This window comes from Augochlora pura, chromosome 3 (genome assembly GCF_028453695.1).
Source record: "Augochlora pura isolate Apur16 chromosome 3, APUR_v2.2.1, whole genome shotgun sequence".
NCBI lineage: Eukaryota > Metazoa > Arthropoda > Insecta > Hymenoptera > Halictidae > Augochlora > Augochlora pura.
In genome coordinates this window covers 28,999,140-29,023,045 of record NC_135774.1, presented here as the reverse complement: position 1 = coordinate 29,023,045, position 23,906 = coordinate 28,999,140, and the positions used below count along the sequence as shown (strand labels likewise).

The window sequence follows — 23,906 nt, the reverse complement described above, 5'->3', positions numbered from 1 at the left end:
CTGCAAAGATTGGCAGCTGCCATCGAGTTTGCTTATATGGAAAACGTAACACCAAAAGAGAAGAAATGATCTGCTGTGTCTCTTCATTTATTAAGCATTACCCAGAACGGCCACCTTTACGGCCCGTCCACGCGTATATGTACCCTTTTTAATGAAACGGCTAACAGCAGGAAATGATTCGTGTGAATGAACTGGCCGGTCCATTTATTAACCGCATCAAGATCGCTTAACGCGGGGAAATGCCACCGCTCATTAATACGCGGGACGTCTGCTTTCGAAAGCGTACACCTTGACAACAAAACTAAGAGCGCGGATTATTCGTGCGAATTTACAGACTGCGCCCATTTATATTAGCGGCGTCAAGATCGCTTATATGGGATGATGTCCTTCTCGCTAATATGCAAATCATTCGAGCGAGTGCACAGAGACCGTTCCATTCGCCGCGAAGAGCATCAAAGGCGCGCACCTGCGCGCGAGAAACGACGCTTGTTCGAAAATTAAATATTACTATTAACCCTTTGCCGTGCTTTAACGTGTCAGACACGTGACGGAGATTTCTAGTAATAAACTATTAGGTGTGAATATTCATCCGTTCCTTTAACTGGGAATCAAATTTTATTCTCTCGTTACCGATATTAAATAATTATTAAATACTGTAAAAAGAAGCTTAAAATGAAAGGTTCGCTTCAAGTAATATTGATTTAATGTAATAGAATTCAGTATTTTGAATATTTTAATATGCTCCCTCGGAAAAACGAAAAACTTCGATCCAGTCGACGTCGCAATTTAATTCGTATGATCGGTGCGTGCCAAGGTCTACCGTAGCCAAAGGGTTAATGTAAAATAGCAACGCGACTAAAGTGGGAGAAAAAGAATATACGTGCGAGAAAAAGTTCTCGCGATTTCCTTGTTGCAAAGCTCAGTCTGTCGCGCTCGCGGCGAATGAAAAATCGCGAACAGGGAGGCGAATGGGTTACAGGCTGTTTCATTTATCACGAATTCCGCAAGGCTTCCTGGTCAGGAAACGTGACCAACAAATCGACGAAACATTTCCTACCGGGCTCGCGGCTACAGAAGCGATCGCCGGGCCGAACAATTTTTTCCAGGTGTTACCGGCGGCGGCCTTATCAGCCGGCAAACACCTCGTGCTCGCGCAACATCGTTGCGAGAAACCGCGAGCGGACGTACGAATACGTCTCCCCTCGCCTATGGCGAACGTTCATGTTAGACGGAAGTTTTCCGTTTCGCGGCACGTCACGCGCCGGCTTGTATGCGCCCATGGTGCACGGTCTATTGAGCATCGATCGTTCCCATCGCTGGCTCCGTAGATCACGGCAGCCGCCGCGTTGTTCCTCAAACAGATCCCGGATAACAATGTCCACGAGGCTCGTGCTCGCTCGAGCGTGCACACACGATTCCCCGCGGTATCGGCCGCGATTAGGCGACTTTCGGCCGTGTTCGCCGATCGCGTTACAGACGAAACGATCGGATCGACGCGGCCACATGAGAGACAGTCGGTGAAACTGCTGGAATCGGAAGTTGTCGCGTGGGGCCCGAAAGATAGATCATCAATATTTATAGTCGGCGACCGCGAGGAACGCCTTACGCAGCTATTTGCGGGCTCCGATAATACCCAGCTCCTAATAGTCTGATTGCATAATGATGCCGACCGCAGCTGCGGCGCACCGCAAATAAGAGATGCCTCGATGACTCCCCGATCGCTCCTTTCCCTCCCCACCCTTTTACACCCCATGGCCTGCCCCTATGGTTTTCTCTATAGTTAAGTACGATGCGCGGCGATCCGCGCGCCATTGTCGTCGGACCCGACGTCCTCCGTTCACTCGGGACGAAGGTTTGCGTCCATTGCGTCGCGAATAAATAATATTGGCGTTAAATAAAATTGGAATTAGATAAATTAAGTAATTCATTCGACGACGATTTCTGCTATGATAAATTTTATAGTACGTAGGACTGATTTCAGTTTTTAAGGGCGCCGGTTTATGCTTGATATACCTTCTTTTCCTCGGTTCGACGCTCATATTTTAATAGTTCTTGCCTCTTGGGTAAATTGAGATCGCCGTTTATACCATTTCATCGCTATTAAATTAAATTTAAAAACGAGCTCGCATCTGCTCGTGTTTTCCGCGGAATTGAGTTCCCGCCGGCAATGAAACGGTCGAGATTCGAATAAAGGGCGTGTAGCTAATTATCGGATCCACGGTTTGAATGCGTTCACTTATTAAAGTCGCCGTAACCGTCCATGCGAGGATATTATTCGTTAATTTTATCCCGGCATTAAATTCAAATTAACTGCACTCAGCCTACATCTAAAATTGCGCGTCCGATGCCTAAACTAGTTCCGAACGTCATTAACGTTCACTAATATTTCGCGTAATCTACATACTCGCCGATCCCGCGAATACATTAAAATCCACCGTCCACCCGTAACGTGTAATTAGACGGCCGCGGATGTCTATGCTAATTCTCGTCGGCATTAATTGTCGAACAGAAATCAAACCGTACACCGGTTCCGTTGTTGCCGGGCTTTATAGGGCAGAAAGGGTAACGCGGTTGAGGTTACGTTGCGTTTCGTTGCAATTTTTACATCCCGTCACAATGACGGTGCCACCACGACGGGGTTCGTGAAACCGTCGTAAAAATGTTTAATTGCTCTGGATGATATCGACGATCGGATTTTACGCTGCTGGACTTCCACCTGCCAGTCATTTATTCCGAACTTTTTCACCTCGATTTTTCCGCAATTTTCTTTTTTTATTATCGTTCTATAATCTTACTCTTATTCTAAACCCTCGATCGTCATTTTTACTTCCTGTTCTTGCTCGTCATTTTAGCTAGTCATTTTCACATATCCTGTTTTTGATCGTCAATTTTACTCTTCAATTTTGTCTCTTAATTTTCTTCTTCGATCTTTTCTTGATGAATGAATTGCACCGTTTTCCTTGGCAGTTTTCCCCGATCTGTGTTTCTCGTTCCTGTTCCACAATATTTTCCTTATTTCTATCCCGAAGTCTTGCTAATCGTTTTTTTCTTGCTCACAATTTTACTCGTCATTTTCATTCCCCAATTTCATATTCAATTTTTGTTCCACAAAGTGCTGAATTCTTGCTTTTTATCGAATTTTTGTCCCTCGATTTCGACCTTCATCCTCGACTTTCATCCTCGCTCGTCATTTCTACTCACAACACTTGCCTCTCATTGTTGCCTACAGGCTCACCCGAGTCTCTCCGAATAGAACAGAAGATCGTCGCGTTCCTGCGACGCTGCCAGAAGTCCTGGTATATATTTATTGAAAAAATGCGATGCCCACCTGCGATCCATCTAACCGATGCGGCTCGGAACGGTGGTATCGCGGCGTGACCCTGGTCGACGGTGTACACCCCGAGGGTCAATTCACGGAACGAACAACGGAATCGCGGAGGCAATTACCGAGCTTCGGTGCGGGAGCAGAGAAGCAAGAGCCGAGAGAGTCAGAAGAGCGAAGCCGAAGGCTCGAAAGGAGCCTCTCCGGCTCGGAGAAAGAGAGACTCTCGCCAATCACTCGACCTCGTTGCGCTCATTCCGCCAATTACTGCGCGACGATGCGTGGCTGGGATCATGCGCGGAAGACAAAAGGATCTGGATCGGTCGTTCCGTAAGGTTTCTCGGAAGCAGACGCAGCCCCGGGCAAATATAAACACGCCGCGCAGAGATCTCTATCTCCGTGCGCGTTTAACAAAGCAAAGAAGCGCGAGCTAATTACCAGTCATTTGACTACGGAAGCCCATGCAAATGCATTTATTCCCTGGGCGAGAGACTTTCGCGGAATTTGAACTATTCCGTTCATTTTGCAGCTCCGCGTATGTTTCACCTTTCGCGTTCTGAATATTTTCCATGTTCTGTATATTTTAATAAATTATCGCACGCGTACTATATTCCATATTTCCTATTTCTAAGTTTTTTTATTTTAACCCTTTGCACTCGGTTGTCCCCTCTCAGGGGACATCGTAATTCTAGTATATGACTAAACATTAAAGTTACTATAGTATAGTCTACTATAGTATATATCTATACTATATATATGTATGTATTATATAAATGTTTATAAGCGCTGTTAAGTAACATCCACGATGGCGCCGAGTGCAAAAGGTTAAAATCCTTTATTTTGAAAATTACAAAGATTAAATAAATTTCCTAATTCTAGAGGGATCTATATTTATAGATCCAATGTCGTGTCCACAGACTAACGCAAACGTCAGTCAACTTTACTGCTCGATAGGTACAGCATTATCCAGTTACCCGCGTTCGATGATTATTCTCGTCGCAAGGAAACGCCGGCGTTCTCTGTTACGACGAGCGCAACTCGTCGAAACACAGCTGACCGGTTAAACATCGCAATTCGCATGCATAACGACAATGTACTGTTAAACAAGGTAACTGATTCCCGTGTTTGCCTGTTGCACGTACACGTATATCCTCTGTTATACTTTACATATCCTGCGTGCCGAGCCTGCGTAAAATTCCGCCGACTGTTAACAACCTTCTCGCGCGAAAGATCGCGGAGATTGGATGCCGTCGGTCGCCTTTATCGGGTTAGCTCGTAGATCCGATGGGACTTTGATCAAACTAGCTCGAATCCGATCGTTGACCCTTGAATCGCTCGTATCTCCCTTATCGGCCGAGCTAATCCAGCTTAATCTCCAGGAGATCTAGATTCGATTAAAAATGATTCAGTGGTTCTCGAAGCGTGAATCTTAATTATCGGATACTTTCGAGTATCAAAGACAACGTTACACCTGTCACGGAAGCAAGTCGTTCGTAAACCGTGCACGATCTCGTCGGGTTGATAAGGGGTCACGATTTTGCGTCATCAAGTTTTCTTTATCCTCTCTATCTCGAACGATCCGCAAACTCTCTCGAATTCGCGAGCGATCGAAGTTATTGCTTTCGAAAGCGAGTGGAATCACGTGAATGGAATTACCTCGAGACTCTAATAGCGTCGTTTCAGAAAATCCGCGACAACCACGGAGGCCGTATCGCAGCCCTGATTTACGGAGTCGAGGAAGTCCTGGGATCCGAGGACTCGGCGTCGCCTTCGCGGTCGTTAACGAGAGTCGCTTATGACAAGACTGCTCGGAGATTAGCGAGGTCCGCTCGAGAACACAGTTCTGTCTTGGAAGTCTAGGGAACGGTCCCCGGGTAGAGGTCCTCGGAACGGTAGGCGAGCGCCATTAGCAGGGCGACGCTCGGTCGCTCGGTCGCTCGTTATCAATAACAGATCTCAGGTGAGCCGAATTTTTGCGGCGCCCGCGACATCGTTAACGTCGCCGGCGCTCACCCCGCAAGGACGGGGGACGACCGTAGTTCGCGACGAGAGGATGCTGTCTAAGAACGGAGGGAGAGGGCGGGAGCCCCCGCCGGGTGTCCATCGAAACTGGCTAATTAACGGAAAAAACGAAAGGCGTCTGTGACGCGGCGATATTTCATATCGAAGGTTAATTACAGAGCTCGCGACGGCGCGGGTAGCACGGGACGGTTATTATTTACGGATACGGTAATTACTTCGCCGTGGAAGAGCCGTTCTTTCGATCACGGCCGCGCGGTCGCGAGTCGCTGCTCCCATGCGATGGGGATACGCGAGGCGTAGAGAAAGAGGGGGGAACGACGCGCAACGGTCAGGTGGAAGGGTGTTCCTCGAGGGTGCGCAAGGGCGACATAAAAAGATAGGTAACATCGTTACGTTTCCCTGTTCCCCATTAGCATATCCGATTACGGCTCGCAATGCGCACTGGAACGAGATAATTAGAAAAGATTGCGCGGCCGGTACGTTTTGCCCGCGCGCGAACCCCGGACACCTCGACCGTGGCTTCTCTCTCCCTCTCTCTTTCTCTCTCTGCCCGGTGTGTGCCGTGCCCCCCCGTTCTTCTCCCACCTAGACGGCAACCCACCGTTTCCTCCGGCTGGCCCGTGAATTATGATCGACAGATATCTCTCCTCGACGAAAGGGGAAACGTTATCTTGTCGTCTCGCATCGGCCGAGTCATTTTTCTTCGGGGTTGGGTCGGCCATCGACGGCCCGGACCCCCTTCGGCGTTAATCCGGGGGGTTGATTAGGACCTTAATCGTCCGCGATTGCGCTTGATTCTCGTTGAAGGAACTTGTCGCCGTGATTGCCAACCCGGCGACTATCTATCAGCCGAAGATTCACTCTTCCGGAGCGTGCGGACGCGGCAAATCCGTGATCGACGTTATCGATAATATTAACCCCTTGCCTCATCTTCGACGAGTCCGACTCGCGATGGAAATTACCTGTAACAAATAATTAAATAAGGATGTTATTCTGTTCTATAAAATTGGAATAAAATTCTAATCCCTTGTTATTAATATTTAAGCATTCAAGTAAAGTCAGACACGGAATATGCATTAATGTTCTGTCGCTTCTAAGAAATTGTGTCAATTGAAAAATTCCTAGTCACGGTGACCGTGAAGAAAATGGTACGTCAAGGGGTTAAATAGAGACTGTGGTAATGCGTCTAAACGATCGATTCTTGGTCTGAATAATTATATTATCTTTGTCTTTCTTGATCGAATCTCGTTCAAGTATATTTTTATCTGGATGAATTTTTCTGCGTTGATATGTTATTTCCTGAATAGATTTTTAACACGTTCCGTGTCATGAGTACCACCGGTGGTACACTTTAAACTTGATCTTCAGGCCACGTGTATCACAAATTTGTATCAAAAATTATTTGGATGGAATTTTTATCTGGACAAATTTTCATCCAATTGGATATTTATTAGCTAGTCTGTATTTCATACAAAACTCGTAGCCTATTAAAAGAAAGTCTCGCACTTACAGCGAACATTTATTTCGGGCACGGTTTCCAACGAACGCGAACGATCCACCTGCAATCCCGCGGCACCGACGCAACACGGGATACCAACAGAAGCAATTATTCATGGTCCCGATACATCGACGCATCTCGGTTCGATCGGAGGATCATTTGAGAGTGCGGCGATCGGAGGAGGGTTAATGCGTAATTAAATTAATGGCGGTATCTGTGCGCTCGAAACGAGGCTGATCCGAGTTTCCAGCTGCTCGAGAAAAAAAGGAGGAACATCTACGCGCTTCTTTCATAGAGCCCGATTAATCTCGTATCAGCGTCGTCGGCGAACGGGAGAGGGAGCCGAAGACGGCGAGGAGGCGAACGCCGTGAGGATTTATCGGGCGTGGAACACGTGGAGAATCCCCGGCGGAACGCGGATCCTGTTAACAAACACTCTTCCCGGCCGGGTAGTGGTTGCAGAGGCGCGAACCGACGATACAAATTGCCGATCCGCCGATATTCAATGCGGCGAAGAAGACACCGTGCCGGCGAAGAAGACACCGTGCAGCGCCGCGAGCCACATCGGGATCCACGGAAAAACGAAATCGGCTCGTATATCTCCGGGCGAGGTGGTTCGGATTCCCGCGCGCTAAGTCCCGCTAATAACCGAGGAATGTTGTTGCCGGTCGCTTTTAAGGGACACGCGGAACACAGCCGCGAGAGAGATCCGCGGCGGATCCCTCGGATGCCGGATGAAAAATCGCCAGGACAGATTAACCGGCGCACCGTGACGCGGACAGCGAGAGCAATCGGCCGATTAAAGCAGAATCCCATTTACCATTCCACCCCGTTCAATTACGAAAAATCGATCTTCTTTTCGCGGCGGCCGGCAAACAGATAATCCTTGGTCTTTCCAAGTGGGAATCCGTGATGGCTTCGTACAGAAATTCGAAGCAGCTCGAGATATAGATTAGGCAGGCGGCGGCGGCCTCGTTACCTGTTCGGATACTTTGAACGCGTTCGCCTCGGGATCGATTTTTCCATCGACGCCGCCGAGAAGAAAGCGGCCGATTAACTCGATATTTAAACCGCCTGCCTTGAGAAATGGCGATTTTATCGGCGAATTTAAAGGCCGGGGATTCCGCCGGGTTACAACCGTAATTTACAGGCTTCGGAACGATTTCAATTTCGCGTCGCGCGGATTGCGGATCTTCGCGCGAAGATTCTACTTCGGTTGCGGGACGTGCGAAGTTAGTATAGCTCTTGTTCTTCCCTTGGCGGTGTTAATGAGTTTCGATGTTCTCGGCTTTAATTTCTTCACAGTTTTTAATTTAACTAGACAATCCTTGTGACAAATATATTAATGCAGTTATCATTGAAATATATAAATCTAGTCAGTTATGTGCTAATAATTGAACTGAAAAAATTTGTATAGAAAGACGAGGGTACTCTGAAAATATCTGCAAAGTCTCAGATTAATTCGTTCCTTCGTTCGCTCATGAAAAATTGCTATACTCTTACTAACGTAGCCTGTGATTTTTCAAAATCAACTCTGCCGTCATTTCGGTGTCCGGAAAAATCTGTGAAAATTCCGAGACACTCGTCGCACCCTAATCCTAGGGCTAGCACCCTGCCAGCTATATGACGAAGATAAAATATATGCAGACGTCCTTGGCGGCGCGAGGGCTCCGTAAAAAGTGAAAAGGGGCCCAAGCGAGCGAGAATTCGTCTCGGTAATGGCGAAGAAATTGGCCGGTTAGGCGAGTCGCGATAATTCGCGCGGCGTTGGCACGCTTTAACAAGGCGATCCAGGCATTCCTCGTTATCCACGGATTGTTCTCCGAAACGATGAAACAACCGAGCGGCACGCATTAATCATCATTAAAGCCTGTGTGCGGATGGTAGCCGGGACGTTTCGCCGCGCGGCGCGTCGTCTCGTAGATCCTGCCACCTTAATCTCGATCGGCATCGGATAACGTCCCATTGCCTACCACACACGCGCCCGCGCGCGCGCGCTTGCGTCTCCCCGTCGACGGTGTCCTTTCTTTTTCTCGTCGATTTCCTGCACCGGTATTTTTTTCGATGAAACACTGACCGGCGGCCGGACGCGAGATTTTATCGCGCCGCTGGAAATAGAGAAGCCTGGTCCCCTCGTACCGGGGAGGGGCTCTGCCTTCTGGGAGGTATCCGCGCGGATTTATCGACGATCCCCGCTTGATCCAGCCTCCGGACCGGTGACCTAATTGATCAATCCCATGGAAGACATTCGTGGGACGAGGGAATGCCGGCCGGGAGCCGTGGATTTGCTCGACACGTGGCTACCGGATCGCGGGGCATCCTTGAACGTTTTATGAAACTGGAGCTGGCTGGTCGAGGTGGTGCACGCGGTTCTTGGTAAATGTGGTGAGCCTAATTACAGGATACCGAGAACATTAGACGATCTTAAAGCTGTCATTTGCTTCGTGGATAATGAATCAAAATAGTGAATGAATTATCGCCAACTCTCGCGATGATAGTGCGAGTGCAGAGAATTGTCCAGGGCATTAGGCGCCCCAATAATAATTTATTTATTGGATCGAAGCACTCTTGTACAATGTAAATACATAGAAAAATCATCGAAATGGAATATCAAACGCCTGATTCGATCACTTAGTTGCAATATAATATTAACCTATACCAGTCTACATCGCTGAATTTGAAAGCCTGTAACAAAAATTAAATCTCAGCGCTTACCGAATATAATGAAAAATTCTGCTAACAATATCAAAGAATCTAAGGTCATTCTCGCAACCTGCTCTACTTAGCAGTTGTCGTTTCAAGTGAGATCCTTTACTTCTGCTGAAAGTTTCGAGTAGCATCGGGCGCGGTAATGACGCGGCCTTGGGCCAGGTGCGCGCGGAGGCTTTTCAGCACACAATAAGTACTGCGGCGCGTTCGATCAGGTGAGCCGAGACTGCCGCAACTGGAATCTGTTCGAGGGCAGCTCGTGTACCGAGATAAGAGGAGCGGCGCTCGGCTTGCGATCTTCCCGGCGGATCTTATCAATGGAAGCTGTACACGAGAAACGTTACGCGTACCGGCGATAACGCCGCGTTCCAGCTTCGAAAGATAAAGTGGGGAACGAGGATGAAAGAGAGAGAGAGAGAGAGAGAGAGACAGAGAGAATGAGAGAATCAGAGGGTAAGAGAAAAAGAGAGCGAGAGCCGGAGAGACAGAGAGACAGAGAGAATAAAACAAGGCGGCCGAGACGGCGACGAGACGGTCGCCGATCGCGATCGACCTCCGCTTATCGCAATTATTCAGGTACAATTATCGTCACGTTTCCCGCTGACACTGGCGTTTAACTCGGAACGCAATCGCCGCACGGATTGCTTCATTACATGCAAGCCGGGATTTTTCGATATCCGATAATGAAACGATCTCCATCCGGCCGCGGTGTGTGTGCCGTCTTCCTTCGGGATCAAGATGGCGGCCACGTTTTCCCCGTGCACTCTCCAGTTGATCTCTTTATTCCGGAGATCCTCGCAGATTACTCCTGCGCTCGATTAAGCACCCGGAGCTGGCCAACGTGTTTTTGCGTTTCGCCGGCGAACGACATTGTCGTCTATTTCTGTACGGGTAATTACGCTACTCTCGTTTCGTCGCTCGTTCGGCGCTCAAGGTAGGTGTTGATCACCGGCCGATACACAATGGGGATACAGGGTTGGCCAGAATGTTGGTCGGGTAAGAGACAAAGGTTAACGAATACGATTGTGGTCGTGGTTATCGAATAAATATCATGTCGGGACTGTGGTTTTTTTATGAAGAAATGTTCCTTTTTCGTGAATTGTCATTGAGTAGTAATTATTTAATTTTAAGTGTTTTAATTTTAATTATATAATGTTAAGTGAATCACTGTGTTTGATTCGAGTTGAATCTATTGTATTCGACTCTATTCTACCTTATTTTATTTCATTTTATTTTCTTGTTTCATTTTATTCTATTCTATCTTATATGATTTCATTTTATCTCCATTTTATTTACAGCACAGCTTCGAAATAATGCGAGCAGTCTCGCAACAATTTCACCTCGTTCCACGCGACGCACGTTGCAGTTCCCTCTTCAGCGAACTATCTGCAATAATTATTCAATTTCACCTCGACGTTGCGGCTTCGCGTGCAAAAGATTTGTCAACAACGGTTGAAACGCGAACCGTTCGTTCCGTGACATAAACCAATTAAAAGGGGATTTTCGATGTTTCGGCGAACAGTCGCAAAGATTTCGGATAAAAAGCGTCGACCTTGGGACGGTCTCTTCGGGGCCGAGCACGCTCGGTACGTCGAGCAGAGAAATTGGGGCTTTAATAAGGAACTTCGAGCGCAAGGGGGGCCAGGCGGAGCGGGGAGGGGAAAACGCGTGTACCCTTCGGTCGGTGGCTAATTGCCGCCACCGGTGAACGTCTGCGAATGCTCGTATTAATACGCGCCGGCGAAGAGATGCTTGCCGATGATTATGAAAGTGGTTCGAGCCGTTTAAGCTTTTTTTTAGTTCGCGAAAATTTTGTCCGCGCGCTTAATAAACGGCTCTCGCCGTAACCGGCGTAAGAACGAGACTCCTTTAATTTTTTACGGGCTACGCGCCCGATTAAGTTGTTTCCGTGGCCGATGCAGATGCCCGCGCGTGTACTTAGAACTCGATCGCGATCGAAGATAACGTGGCGAATGCTTTTAGCCGGGGTGGGGTTTTTTCTTCTGTTCTTTCTTTTTATTCGTTTCACAGCCGATCGGTGGCCGTTCGGCATTGTTTATTTGCCGATGTACCGCGGGGATAGGCCGAACGAGAGGGCGAATCGTTTTTAATGAAATCACCTTGTACGGATTTCTTTGCCGCTGATATCGTGCGCGCCGCGCGGCGTCTCGATAAAAACGTATAATTCCCGATCCGGTGACCGCTTTAATTAACGCCGATCAAGAATTACACGGCGAGACACGCGAACGAGCGGGCAGAATCGAACCGCTCCGATCTGGACGGAACGGGAGCCAATTTCACGGCAGACGCCGGATATTTTCGTCGCCGCGACGCAACACTCCTGTGTCAAGGCGAAGGCGCGATTAGCTCAATTACGTTCGCGCGTGGCGCACCGAAAATATTCGGCGTTCCGAGTCCCCAGACACCTCCGGCGAACTTTTATATCCCTCGGCTCGGTGATCGCCACCCTCGAGCTTACGTTTCCCCAAACAGTTTAAATATAATTAATTAAATTGTTCTAGCAGCATGTTCCAGTATTTTGTAATAATTTATTCGAGGGAGCATTGAAGAATTATTCGAGTAATTTTTGAAGAATTATTCGAATAAGCGATGGAGAATTATTCGAATAAACAATGAAGAATTATTCGAAAAAGCGATGGAGAATTATTCGTATAAACAATGAAGAATTATTCGAAAAAGCGCTGAAGATTTATTTGACTAAACTTTGAAGAATTATTCGAATAAGCAATGAAGAATTATTCGACTAAACAGACAGATAATAATTTGCTACGAAAAATGAATGAATGCTATCGGAATAAAATATTCGACTGCGAGGAATCCATGCGAACAATTATTTCATTTAAATTATTCGAGACAACTGGAATAATTGTCCGATAAATAAAACGGATAGTCTAACAAGATAGAATCCCGACGATCGAAACGTTTCTGCTCGGATGAAAACCTGGCGACGTCAAAAAATAAAGACAACAACCCTGAAAAGACGCGTGTAGATAAATCATGGAATTCCCGCAGCTTAATGAACCCGTAAGAAATAAATCCGGGAGCACGATTCGGAAATTGATAAACCGATCTTTCGCGCGTCGGACCGCGGCGTTACACGCGTTCGAACAAGACCACGTGGAACAGGCGGGGAGAGGGGAGGGTGAACAAGATCCGGAACAACATTCGTGGGAACATAATTTCGCGCATTATCCTAATAAACGGGCATTTAAAACGGCTATCGCGGCGAAGGCGTTCAATTAATTAAGCCCCAATCAGCGGACATCGGTCTCGGTGTCATTCTCGGTTCCAGATAGCTCGGTTAAGTGTCGCATTAAACGGTCGATTAATTTCGCGTGTCCGACCGCCCGAGTTCCGCCGACTTCCACCGATAAACGTTCGCGTTTCGTGTACGATCCGGAAAAAATACGTCGACGCGAGTAGATCGGTTCTACGGGAGTCCTCCGCATGCAACGCGGTGGGCACGATTTCTCTGGGATTTCGCCGTGTTTTCGCCGGATTCCGCTGGATTTCGCCGCGCGCGACCGCGTCTCTCTCTCTCTCTCTCTCTCTCTCTCTCTCTCCCGAGGGCTTATTTATCTGCATCGCGATCGACCCGCGTCAGCCGGGACCACCGCGATGAAAACTGGTTTCCCTCTCTTGAATGAGTAAAGACGACACGCGAGGACGTACCGGTTCCATGTGTCCTCGTTAAAGACACCGGGGTCCCGGAGGCGGATTCAATCGCGAAAAACGAACAACGACCGGCGGGGACCGATCCTCCGCTACGCTACACCGCGAGGGTTCCCCTTTAACGGTTCCCCGCGATCGACTACTTTCCGTTTCGATGGCAAACGATCCGCGTGACGGATCCATCCTTCCACGGACTCCTTTCTTTTCAGTCGTCGATAGAGATACGAGGACGATTCTCAGCAGAGATAAACGACTTCTTGATAACTTCACGACTTGCTGGTAACTACCCCCTTTTATTGTTTAGCTATTACTTGTCAAGTAATTGTCAAATCACTTTCTGAAATTTTATGATTTGGTGGAGCTTATTATTTAGCGATTTCTTCTGAAATGATTATGAAATCGCCTTCTGTATATTTTATGATTTCATGGTCCTTTATTATTTGGTAATTTCTTTTCAGATAATTGTGAGATCACTCTCTGAAATTTCATGATTCCATGGTCTGTATTATTTAGTAATTTCTTCCGAAATAATTGTAACATCACTCTCTGAGATTCTATGATTTCATGGTCTTTATTATTTAGCAATTACTTGTTAAATAATTATCAAATTACTATCTGAAATTTTATGATTCTACGGTCCTTATTACTTCGTAATTCCATCTCAAATGTGAAATCAGTTTCTGAAATCTCAGGATCTCGTGATCCTTATTATTAAGCAATGTCTTCCGAAATAAATCTAATAAATCTTACGATCCCTTAGTTCTTATTATATAGCAATTTCCGCCGCAATAATGATAATTTAAGGAACCTGAATCGCACAAATTTTAGACCGCGTTCTCTCACTTACCTCAACCGTGAATCGCGACTCGGCCGTCCCGCGCGATCTCGCGGATTCGCACGAGATTCGCGCGGCTGGTCCGCAGGTTCCCAAATATTTTCTCACGTGCAGCTGTCCGCGTGTCGGGCCATCGAATTGCCGTTTGTTCATTGTGTACGGCAAACAAGCGCGTATTGTCGCATGGTACCGCGGCCGTGAATCGGTCATTGTGCCGGCGGCGTTACGTCGAGGACTCGGTGCTCGTGTCCCATGTGGGCTCATTCTGATGTAAAAGCCTGGTTTTACGGTTCATTGTCGCCGCATCAGAGTGGCTGCAGCCCGATGGAACGCGATTGGCCCCGAGCAGAGAGACAGAGAGAGAGAGAGAGAGTCAGCCTCCCTGTCGCGCGCTCGCGCTTACGCTTTGTCGGAAGATGCAGCTCTCGGATCGGTGACACTTTCTGTGAACACTCCCTGTCTTTCGAACCGAAAAATCCTCCTCGTTTTGTTCGGAACGCGTCTGGCAGTGGACGGCATGAATTGTGCGTAATTTTCAATCGATTCGGAAAAGGCGGCCGTCATTTTGATGACCGGGCTGGACGATCATTTATGAATAAACTCGTTGGTATTTCGGATTATTATTAAGAATAATAGGGTATTTATTGTCAAGGATAATAGGGTATATATTATTAAGAATAATAGGGTATTTGTTACTGAGAATAATAGGGTATTTGTTACTGAGAATAACAGTGCTAATATTTTTTTTAATCGTAATTTTTAATTGGAAATACTTCCATTGAATTTCTGGGTTCATTCTGCAATTTTTCGAAACATATTTTGGAAGATATTTAATGCAAACTTATTAGTGGGCTGCGAATTTTATGCATTTATAACAGCACTGGATAGTTACGGTTCGACACAGTGCCAAAATTAAATGCATTTAAAACTGTTAATATATCATTTTGTACCTGTTAAGATGCTTTTAAAGGAAGAAGGAAATGCTTCATTTCTAAATTGTAAATGGTCAATCGCCAGTAACTAATACATCACTTGGCGTATTAAAAATTAAAATATTCTTTCGCAAACTACAGATAAATACAGACGAAAATCGAGTTTTCGCCATAAATCGTCGCTTTCCGGAACAATGTACAACGATTTTTGAGTGCACGCCGCCGATAATGGCACGGCCATGTTCGCCGGGACTGTATCAGCCGAACGCAACTGTATACGCAGTGATCCGCGAGGATAAATCTCTCCGATCGTGGCTGCAGAGACAAATACTGTTGTCAGCGGGCGACAAGCCGTTTACAGGCGGAGGAACGGAGCGTTGTTGGTAGCCTCTCGCCGCGAGAGATAGTCGGGTTGGATCATTTGTCGCGGCGATCTTTCTAACGCTGTCAAACTCTGATCTCTCTCTCTCTCTCTCTCTCTCTCTCTCTCTCTGGACTTTCTTGACCGCGACCGTGCATTAACAGTGATTTAATGCGGCGCGCACGATTTCGCGAACGATCCACGAAGCCGGTAACAGGCTTTTGTTCCTCGCGATAATGGCGGGAAATAAGTAACTCGCGACTAAGTGGTCTCTCGGCCACCAGGATTTTTCGATGATGCACAGGGTGTCCCTGAAGAATAGAATACCTGCCTGCGAGATTAATAACGTATAGAACGTTTAAAGACGTCTTTTATCGAATACCACTCGGCAAGTATAATTATCCGTTTTCTTTGTGATCGCTGCGGATGCTTATGCAAACGATGCCTTTGTGACTGCTTTACGATTCGCGCACCATGGAGATTAAGGGGAGATTTTTCTGAATGGTGTATATCATCGTAAATCAAATTCAGAGGTCGTAGAAATTAATCGGGGTCTTCGGGATGCGAATATTAGCAATGTTTAATTTAATTTTATGTAATTGTAAAAGGTAACATTGAGTTCCTTTTTAGATAATTTTTATCCTTAATTTTTACACTCGAGTGGCGACTCTGCGGCGCCATTAAAATTGTTGTAACACGTTCCAAAATTATTTTTAATAAATATCGCCAAATCTTAGATTTAAAAATTGTTAAAAGTGTTAATTTTTTATGAGTAACAAGACTCGATTTGATACGCACGAAATAAATATTTTCATATAAAATGGAAACACTAGAAGCCAGAAAAATGATTTTAGATTTGCAGTTGAAATGGCTTCGACCGCGTAACAATGAAACAGTGTAAATAGTCGAACAGCAACTCGTCGAAACGTCGAACGAGGCTTTAAAACAGTGGGAACCTGAAACGCTGGTGGAAATAAAAGGCCGAAGAACCATAAAAACAAAAAGAGCGAGGAATCGAGGAGAGTGGAAGGGTGAACACGAATTAAACAGCAAACGAGTTAAAAAGCGAGAGTGTAAAAGGCCAGGCATGTGGCAGAAGTGAGAGGAGGAATAGATAAGTGGGAGAAGGAGAAACGTTATCCGGGGCGACCCCAGCGGAACGAACCGGGAGGGTTTCATTTCGAGCATAGATAATGCTCGCCGCTAGTGAAAGCACGAGCGTGTCCGGCCATTGTGGCCGGATTTTTGCTTTCCGGGTGGCGGTCGGTCCTTCGAGGAGCGGAACGCTCCGGTTGATTAGCATAGAACGCCCACCGTTCGCTGCCCCGGCGAACGTTTATCGCGCGCTGCGAACCCCACGACCCGTGAAGCCACGGCTCGATTAAGCGTTTTCTTTTCGATGGCTGATCCACTCGCCTCGATTCTGCACGCCGGTCGAGGAAAATTTGCCGGTGCTCGGCGCGACGTCGTTTCGTTGCGCCACGGTTCAACACTTTGCCGGGCAACCTCGCGAAACCCTCTCGCTAAATCGAGCCAGCTTATCGAAAAGTTTCATCGCGAGAGATTCTTCCAGTTTCTCCTGCCTTGTGGATCGTAAATACTGTATCAACTTCATCGATGTAACACTTCGATCGCTTCGCGGTCGAAGAGGTATTTGACTGTACAACAAAGACGGTTCTTCTGACCTACTCCGTTCTGTGCAGTGAAATTAGGCATTTTAAAAGTCGAATATTGTGTCTAAAAAACAATTATTTATTTTTAAATGTCATAGATAAAACTAACTTTTTATTAAGGAGTAAGTCGATAAACGATGAAGTCTTGTTTTCTACCTTTATTTTCCGTCTTCGACGCATTGGCGAGCAAACAGCTTCTGCGTCAGCGGAGCCATCCAGCATCCCCGATAGCGAAAAATTGGACATCCTTATGGGACTCACGGAGTCTTTATGCGTTCCGCGGCCATTAAAGCTGCGGTGCGCTCCGCGGGACTATGGGTGAGGGTAATAAAAGCCGCCCGGCAACACACCGTCGGATTTTTCCACAAAGCGTTTATTATTATATTTCACCGTGCATCTGCGCGTAATTTGTAAAGTTCCAGGAACGACCGGCTCTATCAAAGAGTCCCGGCATTGTCGGAAAATCATTCACGATGTCCCGTGGCTCTCCCATTACGAACGAAGTCCGCTAATGAATCCACGACTCGCTCCCTCCTCCTCTCCGTTTTTCTCTGTTTTTCTCTATTTCTCCCTGTTCCTTTTTTTCACCGTTTCTCTCTGTCCCGTTTCTCTCTGTCCCGTTCCTCTCCGTGTCACTCCCTCTCGTTTGATGTTTCTCTCTCTCGCCGTGTCTCCCAGTTTCCGTCTCTCTCTCCCCGTCTCCCTTTCTCCGTTCCGCCGTCTCGATTTCTCTCTTCCACCGGAGAAATAACGCGCAGCAGATGCTGCACGCCGCGTCCTTCGCTCCGCGCCCGAAGCTTTTATCTCGGATTGCTCGCCTCGAAACTCCCTTGTAACTCGGTCCACGGCGATATCGAAGTATCCCCGGCGAACATCGGCCGCCTAATCGATTAGGTAGTTAACGCACGGTGGGTCCTACGCTCGTTTCACGCGAGGGCAATACGAATGAATCCTCGGACGGGAATATAGGCACGGGACGATACCCACGGCAAGGTTTAGAGACGCCTTGTCCCCTTGTTAATCGGCCGTGTATAAGGACGACCGCGAGAATCATTGCGCCTGATCGCGCGGCGACGTTTACACCGGCCTGGCTAAACGACCACGCAAAAATTTAATGCCCTACGGTTCGCCTCCGCTTGCGACTCGTTAAATACCAGACGCGTTCTTCTCGGTCAATTAATGGTCGGATTATTGTTCGCGGATTTTGGGAAATTGACAAATAATTCAGTGAAGTAATCGATCACCGAATGTTTTGAAATATAATGTTGTAGATAATAGGAGCTTGAATAATTAAGTGGTAGAATTGTTGGTGATGTATGTGCATAGAGATAGATGTGCATAGAGATGCGTGATGTCGGTGCATGCATTAAGATCATCGTGCATCTGCCGCCAGGCATTGAAGTCTCTAGAGAACACGATGCGAGATTTATAGTTGACTCGGTAATTGAATTCTTTGCACTCGAGTGGAGAATCTGAGGCGTCACTAGAATTGTTTTATCAAGTTCCAAGATGATTTTTATATCAACGAAGCTTAGATTTAAGAAATTTATAAATAGTGAAACTTTTGATGAGAGTCGCAAAAAGCGATTTCTTATACATAAAAGTGCACTTTGGTGCATAGAATGGAAATACTATGAGCCAGGAAAATTATTTCAAATTTGAGGTTAAACTGATGTCGAGTACAAAGAGTTAAAAATTATTCGTGTAAAATATGATCTTCGTTATCTTGCTGGTATATCATTGAATCATATAAAGTTATTACTGAAATAAAATAATACTAAAATAGAAATTATAAATTTTAACGAACAGAACCGAGAAAGAAATTTCCCTCGCTGCTTAATACTTTTAGTATATTTAAAACGTCTATTAAAAAAATTGCTAAGAGAAATTCATTATAGTAAAAATATTGGAAGAATTTAAAATTACTGTAACATTAATTTCAAAGAATCCTATTTATCACGTCAAGAATTTCATCGAGATTCCCGGGTCGTCTCGAATCGGATAAAACTGTTTCGGTGGACGTCGCCGACTAATTTCGGAAGTTGAAAAATTGCTAATAAATTCCGCGCAACGTCGTAGATAAGGGCGAAAGGGGTGGCACGCGAATCGCAGCGGCGTACCAAAGAAAGCGGAGGCAGTTTAATAGCGCCGGGTTTATCTGATCGATTCGAGCGAGGCATTTCCGAAGAGTATCGAGGCGGAGGAGACCCCGGCGACCTTATCGACTCGGTGATCTTCGCCAGGGCCGGGCCGGGCCATTGTGAATGCGTTCACGTAATTCAGAAAAAAGTGCGTCGACGCGCGTTTCGTGTCGGGCATATATCGTCGGTCCGGTCGGTAGCGCTCGTCCCCCGGAGCCGAATGCGCACCAGCGGAAGTACATCGTGATTTGCCGCAACGCCGGAAACGGCGCACGTGCGTCGCCGTTTTTCTAATTTCATTCAGCTGCGTTCGGGGAACCAACCCGTTCGGCGATGCTGCTCAGTTTTTCCGTCCGGACAATCGACGACCGAAAAAAAAAAGGCAGCGGGACCGTTAAACTTATCTATGGCGTACCCCTCGTCGGGGTCTGGCCCACGTTCGGTGTCTCGACCGGTGCGATATTGTCGACCGTACAATAGGGAGATAGCAAGACGGATAGAAAAAGAGGACGACGTGTTGAGACTGTTAGGTAAAATTTGATGGCGTCGAGTACAGTTAAACCTCCGAAATTTATGCTTTTTTGGAATATTAACCGCCTCTGAGGCATCAATGAAAATCATTATATCGTTTGCAAAATAATTTTGACGTTATTAAAGACCCTTCTATTCAAAAAAAGATTGTTAAAAGCGTAACAGTTTTACGATTCGCTAGACTCAATTTCATATTCGTAAATTGTACTAAGTGAAATGGAAATACAGCTGATTAAAATAGCTATTTTAGATCTTAAAATGGCATCGAGTGCAAAGGGTTAAATAATTGTAAATCAGAACAGCGGAAAGGTAAAAAGAATTTTTGAATGTCAATGTATTATTCTTAATCTAGTAAAATTATTAAATGCAAGAAGATATTTATAGTCTGCTTCCACTTATTGCGATTGTCGAGGATACGAAGTCTTCGCGTCGCCCAAAAAGTAAAAAGAAATGAGAAACGTCGAGATCATCGGCGAAACATCGGCGATTACTCCGGAATTTCGTGGATCGTCCAAATTTAGTATCGAGTCTATTATAAACGAAGGCCGACGGTCCGAAATGTCCGAGCGAGGCTCTGAAATCGAGAACAAGCACGGAAAACCGCGTATCGGTATATTGGAAATCGCCATGTATGGCTCGGGATCAATGGGAAAAGAAAGGCTTCTTTGCGAACCGATAATTGCGTGGTTTCAGACGCGCCGAACGGGTCGTTCACTCGATTCCTCGCCGTGCATTGTTCAGCTAGGTCAAGAAGAACGCCAACGCTGTTAAACGGCGGCCAGGAATTGACACTTCGCGACTTTCGCAAGCTGACAATAAAACTGGTCGTTCGAACGCGTGTAATCGCGTTACACAAACATCGATACGCTCGGAGAACTTGTAGGTGGCTGTCGTTGCAAAACGGGCTCGCCTTGCGCATCTTTACGAGAGCCGCACTATTTTCCGCTACTCTCGCCGATTGCGTATTTACTCGTACGTATCTTTTAATTAAAAAACGATGGTATACAACCATAATTTTTTTACATACACGTATACAATTTTTGCATACTTATGTATAATTAAATACCTCAGTGATTGTACCATATTCTGATTTTTTCAGAGAATCATTTCCGAAAAAGTTGCTCTATAATAAATTAATTCCCTATAGTATAGTATATAGTAATTGACGCTAAAAATAAAAGCCACCACCCCCGTTCGAGCGCGGTGCACGGTAGCCGTGCGATGCACTGTTTCAGGGTGCACGTGAACCGAGAGTCGCGTGCACCAGAGGTTCGACCAATCAGCGTACGAGATACGGGGATGGTCGGTGCAGTGCGCGTGCGTGCGTGCAGCGGTGGCACGCGGCGGGCCTCGGGCTGTCAGACGAAAACGCGCCGTCGGCGAAGAAACGTCGTCGTCGCTCTCCGGGTTCGGCTTTCGTCGCGAGTCCATCGAGAGAGCCGCAGTGTCGTTTAGTTGGTGCATTCCCGTCGAACGTTGCACGTGCATCGCTCTACCATCGACGAATCCTGTCAGTGTACAAACGCCGTCGTTTCCTATTTACTATTCCGTTCGTTTCGTTGAATCGAGACTCGAGAAACAGTCCGTGCCGCGGGATAGTGGACTTTGCGTCGTGGTAACCAACGATAGTGTGCTCTCCGTCGATCTGTGAATGGTTTTGACAATGAGGACGGATAACGCTTATCATCGGGTCCGGTGAGTAGGATCTTAGTTTGTACGTGACTTTCGATAGACAGTGATTTCCGCGAAGCGATTCGACTTGGAATCGAAGAATGTTATCGATCGCAAGTCAGTCCGAGCGATTCGGTCTCGAATAATTCGTCGCGCGGGTCAATGAAATCGGTCGCGCACGGGGTACCGAATAATCTGACATAAGAAATTCCGATAAGATTACCTGCCGTGTTGTTCCGATGCATTCGCTTGCGACACGCGAGCTACGTTGATACGATCGATCGGGTTTATACAGTGCGATCACACCTTTTTCCATAAAATTATTATCATCTTGGAAAGTTTATTCAAGGAACGACAGCAAAAATTATTTAAGCAAAAAAAAAATTATTTAGCTCTACAGGAAGCTTGAGAAGCTTAACTCTACGAGACAGTTTAGAGCAAAATCATTCAATTTAAAATCTATTGCTCTAAATCCGTCCAAACTCTAGATAAAAAAGTTACCCAGAAATTGCAATTACTATAGCACGATCTTCCCCAAGAAATAGTAAATAATACCGTAGAAAGTCTAACAGCCTCTGCTGCAGAGGCGCTAGAGTAAGTGCATTAGGCGAGCATGCGCCACCAGGCATCGAAGTCTCCGGCGTTGATGCACCGCGTCCGACCGTCCCAGCGCGAGTTAACTCGTCCTCGCCAACAGGTTGGATCAGGGACGAGATAATGCTCGCCCGCAAATTGGATTTCCACGGTTCTGTCGTTGCATCTGAATCCTCCTCGCTTCCGTAAAGAGGGCTGCGCTATACGGTACCGCGTTACGCGAACTATGTATATTCAGGATTACAGTTATAGGCAGGCAGTCGGACTCGTGGAAAAGCGCGCGCGACTTCATTCAACGGCACTCCTCTCGTTTTTCTCGTGCCTCTCGATCGCTTCTTATCGAGCAAACCGGCCGCAAGAAGCGGGAGCACGACACTCGATAAAAAACACTTGCGTCGGTCACCCTAACCGAGAACTAAGAACGTTCGGCCTGTTCCATCGTGGAATCGTGTACGAGTATGCTCGTCCTGGTGGAACGACGATTTTAATATAGATTTTTGAAGTATAAAAATTAATTTGAAGTATAGAAATTTGGCGAATAAACTTTTGTTTTAAATAATAGTTGCGTATGGTAATAGCTTTCCAAGTATAATTAAAGCTGTTATTGTAACTAGTATTTTAAAAATGGTTTCTTTCTCAAATTCTGTGAGAGATGAGAATATTTGTGATTTTACTGTTTCAAAAATCAATATTTGGTCGTTAATTTAAAGGCTTGAAAATGACTGTGAAAGCCGTTCCAGGCGAATTTTTCTCGAATTTTATTGCGAAACCGAGCTTACACTTCGCACTCGAAGTTTGCTTAGAAGGCAGACGTAGCGATAAAGTTGTAAATTCGCAGGTGCAGCGTTTACACAAATCCATAAAACAATTAACTATTTTGCAACTTATCTGACATTTACTGTGTTCGACTGGCTCTTCGCGACGTCCCGCTAACCTCATTAATTCTTTTGCACCCTCGCACATTACACTCGGCCTGTTCCACTTTCTTTAAATTCCGTTGTATATCCTCGAATATACATTCGACAAATGAACGAGCACGTTCCGTATCAATTCAATAATAAAACTAATTTTAGAACGTTTCACTGATAATTCTTTTGTCCACGATTATCTTTCAATAACAAATAAATCGGTGGGCGTACATTCGGCAAACTTCGCGTCTTTTTTTTATGTCAGAGCCGAAACGTTTGGTTTTTGGCACAGCTGTCTCGGATCGAGCAGCTTCGCCGAAGCGACAGCGTGAATCCAGCAATTTACACGGTTTTTTCACCGCGCGGGACTAATTTTCGATCGAGAAAAGAAGCCGAGTCTGGTCGGTATTAACGTATTTCTCGCGGCAAAAAGCCGCTCCCCGGTCGCCGCTCTGCTGTGTCCCATATTACGCTCTTGTCGCTAATGAGCCCGAGAAGTATAAATTTCCGTCGGTAACGAAGTGATTCCGATCGTTTTTTTCACGCCCCCTCCGCGGCATAAGGCGTTCACTGTTCCTTCCGTCGTTCGGGCTGTTACAATCCGAAAATGCAAGAAAAAATGCTGGCGTTCTTGCGGGCCGAGCAGATGTCCCGAGGCCGAAGGAAGCGGGACTCGCTCGCTCTTGGTCACCGGGGTGCCCGCGTTCCCTGAAACGGGGGGGCCCACGAGGCGCCGGCGGCCCGTAAAAATGGATTTCTAGGCCCGCAAAAACCACGAGGAAGAGGAAGGACGGTGTCCCGAACATGCGGCGGCCACGAGACGAAAGCTCGCGCGCGCGCGCTCGATTCGCAGAGACTTTTGGCGTAAACAGCGAACGTGAATTTTATCGAACGCAAATTATTATAAATTTACAATGATATCGCGAAATTTTTACCAATTTTTTTCCATTTAGTTCAGACATAATTATATTGTTTGACAGTTTTGAATTATTAAATCGTATGCCAAATCGGTGGAA

At 46.4% G+C, this 23,906-nt stretch overlaps 2 protein-coding genes across 10 annotated transcripts in view; one reads left to right on the top strand and one right to left on the bottom strand.

The window, feature by feature from the left end:
- LOC144479034 (uncharacterized) overlaps positions 1-23,906 on the bottom strand; it is a 78,339-nt gene that overhangs the window by 12,792 nt on the left and 41,641 nt on the right. Inside the window, exon 1 of one of the 8 annotated variants that reach the window (XM_078197504.1) lies at positions 5,946-6,215. The exons of the other annotated variants lie outside the window; for them this stretch is intronic. Coding sequence (XP_078053630.1) covers positions 5,946-6,066 — 121 coding nt within the window. The 5' untranslated portion in view covers positions 6,067-6,215. Of the gene's footprint in view, positions 1-5,945; positions 6,216-23,906 lie in introns of those variants that run through there. 8 annotated transcript variants of the gene reach the window in all.
- Positions 1-23,906, top strand: part of LOC144479033 (fibroblast growth factor receptor homolog 1) — an 80,965-nt gene that overhangs the window by 19,662 nt on the left and 37,397 nt on the right. The window contains exon 1 of one of the 2 annotated variants that reach the window (XM_078197498.1): positions 20,999-21,412. The exons of the other annotated variant lie outside the window; for it this stretch is intronic. The gene's annotated coding sequence lies outside the window, so the exon portion shown is untranslated. Of the gene's footprint in view, positions 1-20,998; positions 21,413-23,906 lie in introns of those variants that run through there. 2 annotated transcript variants of the gene reach the window in all.